Source organism: Ceratina calcarata, unplaced genomic scaffold (assembly GCF_001652005.2).
Source record: "Ceratina calcarata isolate Rehan_Ccalc_2016 unplaced genomic scaffold, ASM165200v1 scaffold368.2, whole genome shotgun sequence".
NCBI classification, from domain to species: domain Eukaryota; kingdom Metazoa; phylum Arthropoda; class Insecta; order Hymenoptera; family Apidae; genus Ceratina; species Ceratina calcarata.
Genome location: NW_017159898.1, coordinates 877,672 through 886,599, shown reverse-complemented (window position 1 = coordinate 886,599; position 8,928 = coordinate 877,672). Strand labels below are relative to the sequence as shown.

The 8,928-nt window shown below is 34.5% G+C and overlaps 1 protein-coding gene across 5 annotated transcripts; it reads right to left on the bottom strand.

The window, feature by feature from the left end:
- Positions 1 to 14: 14 nt before the first annotated feature.
- On the bottom strand, positions 15 to 8,016 carry LOC108625648 (uncharacterized). 5 transcript variants are annotated; one of them, XM_018025821.2, is made up of 12 exons: positions 7,406 to 8,015; positions 7,196 to 7,318; positions 7,025 to 7,090; positions 6,587 to 6,934; positions 6,408 to 6,511; positions 6,134 to 6,326; positions 5,763 to 5,883; positions 4,967 to 5,114; positions 3,938 to 4,728; positions 2,296 to 2,863; positions 1,661 to 2,222; positions 15 to 1,578 (listed from the first exon to the last, which is right to left on the bottom strand). In XM_018025821.2, the coding sequence occupies exons 1-12, from the start codon at positions 7,572 to 7,574 to the stop codon at positions 1,409 to 1,411; spliced, it is 3,363 nt and encodes a 1,120-aa protein (XP_017881310.1). In that variant the 5' UTR covers positions 7,575 to 8,015; the 3' UTR covers positions 15 to 1,408. The 5 variants fall into 5 exon arrangements, with proteins under 5 accessions (XP_017881310.1, XP_017881307.1, XP_017881309.1 ...); XM_018025818.2 differs by having other exon boundaries at positions 6,587 to 7,090; XM_018025820.2 differs by having other exon boundaries at positions 6,408 to 6,466; positions 6,587 to 7,090.
- Between the last annotated feature and the right edge of the window lie 912 nt (positions 8,017 to 8,928).

Here is an 8,928-nt window from a genome sequence, read left to right as displayed (position 1 = left end):
ATAATATCCACATCTCATTATTCAACGTAAAAAATATTTTTTTCATATATTTAAATTGTTTTACTACAAGTACATTTTTAGAACCCCCTTAATGTTTATAAATTATTCAGTTTGTGTACAACTAAACGCAATAAAACAAGTGAAATTTTCCGCTGCAAAGTATGACAATTAAAGTAACAGAACCATAGATGAACAGTGCGATGTACCTAAAGATGAATAACAAACTGACATACAATACGATTAACAATCAATGTTCAACTGATATGCTTATCACTATTCGCAAGTCAATCCTTATATGATTAGAACATTTTGAAATTATCTATTGATGTACACAATTTCTATTTGAATTATTTCAATATAAAATTTTATTTTACTGATATATCATTTATGACAATGAAATTAGAGAGATAAAGGAGAAAGAGAGAAAACCAAGATAATTTTTCGCAGTTATACAACGTGTACCGACAAATGTACAGGTAAATCACTACGTCTTTACGTTATATTATATAATAATGGCATACGCACAACCATATATGTATATACATTACACATTCTACATTACTCGATGCAAGCCTCATACTTCTTTGCAGCGGAAAAATCGTATCTTAAATATTAAAGATACACGTACAATTAATTCAATATTATATATCATTATTTATACAGTCTAATTTCTAGATAGAGCCTTATAGACTTAATTTTCTCTGCTACGTCATTAGAAATTTATATAGAAATGTATCACGTAAAACTACAACTTCTATTGTTTTCCTTTGACTCAATGCTTTTACATATGTCACAAAAGGTCTATGCTCTGAAAAATTGAGAAAATCAGCATATACCTTAACCTCTTAAAAGATGTGTGCGACATTTTCGTAATACATAATTTTATATAAATATTTGTATTAAGCTTTCTCTTTTTCCCCAATGCATTCTTGTCCCCTTCAGTTTGTTTCATCCGCTAGATACACGTTACAGTATACCAAGTTAATTTTGCAAACGTTACATTTAAAGAATTTTAAGTACGAAATACGAAATTTAAAAAATTATCAAATAACTTGCGCAAGGATACCAGCGTCTCATGGAATTTTGCCCTGCAGTCAAAATAGCACGCGATGCATTCATGGTCCCCCTTTTACCACTAAAAACTTTGTATGTTTACGGTTACTGTAGTGTGTATCAATCATATCACGCAACGGGAATTGTAAAAGAAGAATAAGGACACAAAATACCTGTAGGTAGTAAAACACAGTACATAAATATTAAATTATCTTTTATCCAATTTCCAACTATTGGAATAAATTGTGCAGACACTATGGAATCACCTTTACAAAATGTTTAATTCTGCTCTTCAGATATTTTCTGTCCTTATTCTTTTAGTATATACGTTCATACACTTTAGGTTTACTGTTTCCTATTGTGTAGCAGTATCTGAAATGCTCTGTCGCCACGTAGCATGGAAAGGGATCTTCAAAATTTTAACTCTCGTTTTAGGCAATGCAGTTAGTAAAAGTTTCTGAAGTTGAGGCAATGGTAATATATCAACTTGAGGATTTGTTAAATTTGGTTGTTGTTTATCATCCCCTAAAAAAATGAACAATAATTCAATGAAACCGTAAACATATGTACCAATTTTTATAAATATACGTATTTATGCCTGAAATACCTTTTTGATTGTCGTTCTCATCTTCAACGTCTTCGATTAGTTTCAAACAGGGTACCGGTTTCAAGACTGGTATCGAATCGCCAGTAACTTGTTTACTCATTAAATTACATTGATCAACGAATAATTCTGTAACCCTGAGTAATTCCAATGTAACGCCCCATACGAAATGCGTTAAATTGTTCGATAATTCGGTAACACCTCCGAGCACCATGTTGTTAGACGTTGCCGATTGAGATATGTAAGTGGGTATGATCAACAGCCTTTTAATATTCTTGCAATTTGCAAGGTACTTGTCAAAGCCATTCTTTACATCAAAATTGACCAATTCCATCTGACACAGATTTTGTAATTTGGATACACCTTCCAGAATGTCAAACGTACAGCACGAGCCTTGTCCTTTCTCAAGTCTAAGGCGTTCTAGCTTCTGTAACTTAATTAAAACTGTTGTACCAAATTTATCTGGAAAATCGGAACATTCGCCCAGTTCTAACGTTTCCAGATTTACTAATGTCTGTATAATATCAATCTTTTTCTTCCCAAGTTCCTTGACCGATGTTAAACTCTGAAATATATATATTCAATTTAAATAAACAGAGAACGATTAATTAATTAAAATTGAAGACAAAAATAATTACCAATTGTGTTAGTTGTGTTAGTTCCTGCAAGGGTGTGAGATCTTCTTGCAAAGACATTCCGCTGATAGCTTTCAGCCTTAATTCTTGTAAACGTTTAAGATTCCCAATCGATTCCAAGTTCAACGAGTCACATTTTATCGACATTGCACTCAGTACTTCTAATTGAGGACAGCACTTAATGACTTCCTCAACGACCATCACAGGACATTTACATAATTCTAATTTGACGAGACTGGTTACGCGTGGTATTACTAATAGAAAATTTCTCCAAATGCTATCGGATTCGCCAGCCACGAGCATTTTTCGGAGATCCAAGTGTTGAGTGCCGCGCCTTTGTAACGTATCCGCTAAACCATCCCAGTCTGTCACTTGACTGTTCTTCATCCGCACAGTCTTCCACAGGGAAGGGTGCGCTGCTAAGTCTCGCCACATTTTACACACTCTCGCAGCTCTGAGTAATTCTTGAACCTTAAGATACTGGAAGATACGTAAGAGCGCATGGTATCCAGCACAAACTGAATCCATAAAATGTTGATTTTGTTCGTTTTCTAATTGATTTTGTTTCCTCCTGAAAGTGATAAAATAAAAATACTTTAGATGATTTCTTTCAAGAATATTGGCCTATAACATCAATGCATCTTTTTCGATACATCCATATCGATTATTTTAAATGGAAGAGTAATGTTTTTATCATATGACATCTTTGTAATTATATTTAATGTTAATGAAAAAATGTTGTAATTTTTAAAGAGGCTTTCAAAGGACCAATGACTTACAACGGTAATGCCAACAATTTTGCGTAGTTAGAAATAAAAAGAGACAAATAAGAATCCTTTGAAAAGAATTTCAAAGGTTTAAAGGCCCTTTTTAAAGATTGAAATATGATATAGAAACAAAAACAAACATAAATAACTGGCGAGGATGATGAGCAGGGATTTTGGGACGCTTTCGGGAAAACGCACTAAGAGTTTTTTTGTGTTTCAGCTCGCACATGTCTTTATATCTGTAAATATAAAAAGTAAAAATGAATTAGATTTTTCCACTGAAGCACTTATCAGTAGCTGTATTCGTAATTGTAGTATGAACGTAAATAACATGCAAATATTAACCGACTTCCTTGCATACATTTTTAGAAAAGGCCAGCAATTAAATTTTTACATTGATACTACAATTACACAATACCTGCAAGAACCAACGATGTGTGATTGATCATCTTTCACGTGTCTCAAAACTTTCGGCCGCATTTCTAAGAAGCTAAGGCAGTGTGCTTCGATCACAAGATAAAATCAAATTCATTTTTCACGTCGAACTTTTATATTTCCAAATATAATAAACGTCAGTATATATTGCATTTACAATACTATTTAAATAAATTTTGTTTGAAGTAAAAAAGTTTTTACACGAATGGTCCTACAGAACCATTCCCTATATGGAAATAGTATTATAAGATTCATAAAACTTTTCAAGAGATATATATGATATAACGTAACATGATATAAAATTCGTATATCTTGTAAATACAATATGTACAAAGCAACTGCCAAAACCTCAAAAGAGAGTTGCCTTAACTTATTTGGAATAATTAATATTAAAAAAGGATGTAAAAGAAATATGCAGGTGTGTTTGAGAAACAATTACTTACTTGCTACTTATTTTAACAGTACCCAAATTACATGCCCTAGTCGTCCGAGAATTATTTATGACAGTCTTCGTTTCAGGTAATTGAGAACTCTTCAGTCTCTCGGTTTCTAATGTAAAATCTGTTGTGCAAGATAGATCGTTCTGTGACTTGTCGATATTAGTGCACGTTTCTTCAGTATCACCTGTTACAGAACACGGCGAAAATTCTGCATGCGATACATCTCTTGTTATATCTCTGTTGATTGCTTTATCGAAGTCTTTTGATAATGACTTTGCCAATAAAGAACCACGCATCTTTGAGTTGTCTATAGCATTTGATATATCAGTAAGTGTACCGTCCTGCAATACAGGAGGAGGTTTATCACCAATTTTATCCGGTTTTGCTGTTATTGCCGGCTGGACAGCCATTGCGTTATTTTTTGGTACAACAATATATCTTCTGCCACCCATCAAAGCAATATTCTGGGCTGGTTTCGGCATAGTACCATCATGGCTTTGCAGAAATTCATTTTCTGTCTGAGCGAACCAACTACTTTCCTTTTTATCGGAATTCAAGGAAGAATGCGAAGACATTGTCGAAGATGTTTTCGAGGACTTCACAGCGTTTCGCGATTGTGAATCTGCAATGTCGGATTTCGGAATTCTCTGAAGCTTCGGCGGACTTGAATTTACTTGATGCTGTTTCGGTTTAACATTTTGCGCACCTAGCATACTGATTGGTATCAATGGAGGAGGTGTAAGAGATTGATTTGTTTGAGATTGATGAGATTCTTTAGTATCCTGCTGGCAATTCTACAAAAATAAAGTTAATCACATTTAACCAAACTATAATTATTGCCAGCGTCAGTAGTACTTCTTTTAACTTATTACAAATATTACATAACTCTATTAAGAAATATGTAAATATAAAACTTAAAACGAAACTGAAGATTTAAAGAAACTAAATTGTACTGCATAATACGACATGATACAAAAACGTCTAGTAAGTTAAGAACAAAAATACAAAAGCTTTCGTTCCAGAAAAACCTACCTTGCAAACATAATCGTCACTCCCTGCATATTCCATACCGCCAACACACTCAGGATGATATAAACAGAGACAGACGCGACATTGCAAACTCGGTATCAATCCCATACTTGTTGAACACCTTATACTGCATGGTTCTTGAACTTTGGGCCTGTAAGATGTGCGTTGATTGGGGGGGGATCAAGGAATAAAACACAAAATTAAAATGAAGGATTTAGGAATCAGAAGGATAAACGAGGATATAATTAATGAAAAATATCAAAGGAACCATTTCAACTATTTGAGAATAACGTCGAACTTCGTGATTATATGTATTAGCGATATAGCATGCATTTTGAGACTTTAAAAGCAAGGTTTGCTCTAATACACGTTTTTGATTGTAAAGTATTTTTTTTAGAATAGATTATTTTACTGAGGGAAAATTTATATTAGAATAATTATAACAATTTCGTACAAAAGATGATCAACTACGAAATACATCTAAGGACCAATAATTTTTAAAATAATTATTACAAAATTGTACACGGTACAATTTGTTTTACTTAATGTATTTTCATATATCATACATTGTATACATATGTATAAAATATAAAAATTTCAGGCACGAATTCGTTTTCTCATAAAAGAACTGTAATAAATGCACATGCTGTAAATTATTCATTGGACCCTTTCAAAGCATATTAAACATGATTACTATCATATTTAACTACCAACCATTTAGAATATTCTCGAATACTGCAATTCAGTCATACTTGCGTACTAAAAGTAAAGAAAACATTTAAAATAATCAGGTACTCACGTTACTTGTCTCTTCTGCTTAGGAGGCGGTGGCTTTTCTACAGGCAGTTGACTTCTTCTCGTACTCGTAGTTCTCTGAGGTGGAGGTGCTTCATTCTCTTGAGGAGGTGACTTTATTTCTGCTATGCACATAAAAACAAAAATCCTCATAAATATGTCAGGCAAAAGACTACAAACAAAAACGTCTGTTTAGTCTAAGCTGGATATACATAGAACATGCTTATTATCTGCTAAGTTTCCAAATTGTTAAAAAAATACGTACAATACTAAGTGAGATATGAAATATGTTACAAAACGTTATATAACATGAGCTAAAAATGGTGAAAAATACGTGTATATAAATGAAATGATGATCTTGATATAAATGCATACTTATTTGTGGAGTTTTCTTTGCAGGCACTTTCACTTTAAATGCTGTTGGAGCAGCTTTTGGAGACTTAACAACAGTAGCTTTCGGAGCCACTGGTGATTGTACTGGAGTAGGTTCTTCTACAGTTTTCCTACCAGGTGCTCCTCTCTTATATCCGAGACCTCTCCTTGGTGGCGTAGTAGACACTGCAGTTCCCTGTATACGAATCGAAATTAATTTTACACAATTTTAAGCAGTTTTCAATACATTCAAAGAATTAAGTAGGAAACCATATACCTTCAACTTCTTTGCATTCCGAATTATTTCCTTTTCCGGATCGTCAAGACCGATTGGTTCTTTGAAGAATGTAAAATTATCAATAGTTAACTCTTTTGTATTAACTGAAAAAAAGGCAGTTCTATACTTAGTTCATATCGTATTACTACTAATAAGTTATATTTGTAAACGGTACTTACGAAATTCTGCAACTTCTCTAAAACTTCTAACTTTTTTGCCCTTTGGTGTATAATAATAGATATCAGCCATCTTTTTAAGACTAGGATCGGTACTTGCTCTGAATACCAATTCTCTCTTCCAACCGTACTTAAAAGGTTCTTTAAACGCTGGATTTGACATGTCAACAACTAGTTTTTGCTTCCCTGATGGACTTGATGGGCTTGCTGGACTAATTGCACGCAATGCTCGATTAACTTTCGATTTCATTGTGGGACTACTAGCTGCCGAATTTGCTGATTTAACTGATGCTTCATCCACTTTTTGTACTTCTGATTCTGAATCTATAGTATTTGGTATCCCAATAGAATCTGTTTCAGATTTATCAGATTCTCTCTTCATTTTATTCACATCAGAATCATATATTCTATTATCATCAGAATCTTCATCATCTCTCTTACCTTCAAGATCTTTTATACTGAATCTAAACCGTTTTACTAATTGTGACTCTGCTAGTTCAGCTTCAGCTACAATAAATCATAAAAATCATTTTTCTCACATTGTTAAGTTTAAAAACAACTTTCAATAGCACACAGCTCATTGTTTGACTAATATATGATAATTATCAATACCAATTAATTTCTTCAAGATATGACTTCCTGGTTGTAATTCAGTGTCTCCCTGTAAATCGAATCCATTGAACATGGATTCCTCTGAGCTAAGGTCATCTTGTTCTGAATGCTTGCGTTTGAGTCCTTTTGTAAATAACAGTTTATTACTATCAACAATACTAATAAAACTGACCTTAAGCTTATGCATTCTATTAACATATAGTGACATACCCCTCTTTAGTGCACCTTTTATGTCGCCGTTGACCTCCTGCCCATCCATTTCCTCGGCCACATCCACTTTAATTTGTATCCCCTGTGGGTCCGGCATACTGCTAATTTCTAGGTTAGGATTCTCGCCCGCCTCATCGGCATTCCCGCCATTAACGTTGGCACCGTCCATTGTGTGGCCCCTTTGGGACCAAACGCCGACACTACGTACTTTAAAAATCGGACGCGTAACGAACGTTGACTTCTCGTCCTCTGTCACTTCATAAAAATATCCATCAAAAGTTTCTGCACACAAGTTGATCACACTACAGTTCGTTCAGTCCCCTCGCGTCTGAGTCAGTCCGAGTACCACAATCCCGCGCTCATCTGTTCGCGTATGCGCATAACGTGTACGCGCAAACACCACTACGCGATATTTACACAACCGCCAGGATTATACTCTTCCGATATGATATCGAGCAGTCCCTCATTACACTATCGTTCCGCATTCATACTCCGAATATATTCGGGAGATCGTTTCTCACTGGTAAATGAAAAAACGACGAAATTAGAGAGTTCCTCTCTGGACGAAACCTTCGGACAGACACGAAGCGTCCATAACGCACAACCGGAAATGGCTGAAAAAAATATGTTCAAGCCAGTGATGGGCACATCGTGCGAATTTTTATAACTAGATGCCTGAGAGCATGCGCGAGTGATGTCACAACTAGGGATGTCGCGTGACCACAAGTCCGTGAATAATGTTCAACTTTTGACAGAATTGGGCGCACTACAGAGAAACATTATTTGTACGTTTAAATAAACTAAACAATATCAAATAACATGCAGTCAGATAATGTAATATGTAATTTTCAAAATTATTCTTAAAAAGATTTCTTAAATTCGAAGCCTGTCTTCATACTCAGGATCTAATGGTACTTTTAAACTGCACAAAATAGGTCCGGTCTAGACTGTGGTTAGTAACCTCTACTGCGCACTCCCCAGAATTCCCACGATATGCCCATCACTGATTCAAGCCGTGTTTCCAATGCATAGTGCGTGATCAGTTGATCACATCACAGTATACTGAATATCAGAATATACTGTGGCATCATGTGGCATCAGGCATGATGCTCTCAATGCTGCTGCGATGCCGCACATAAATATATAATCATCTTACATCTTAGAATTTAATAAGGACTTCTTAAAAATGTTAAATTAACTCCTTTTTTATGTACATTCCTGTAAAAATATTTGTACAATTTTAGAACACAGCCTGTGATAAAATTAGGTGAACCATAACCAATTATGCTTGCTCCTTCTTATCCAGAGTGCACAAGCGCAGTGATAAATAGCAAATGGTCGCGCGCACACACACGCATACACTTACACTATCTATCACTACAGCAAAATAAAGGAGATCTGTGACGTGACGTGATGCATACATGGTGAAAACTTTTGGAGTTGTCAGTTTTCTGATAGTTGTTCTGCCTTTTTCTGTTTATTGTAGACTTGTAAACAATATTACTTAACAATGTTAATAGTTT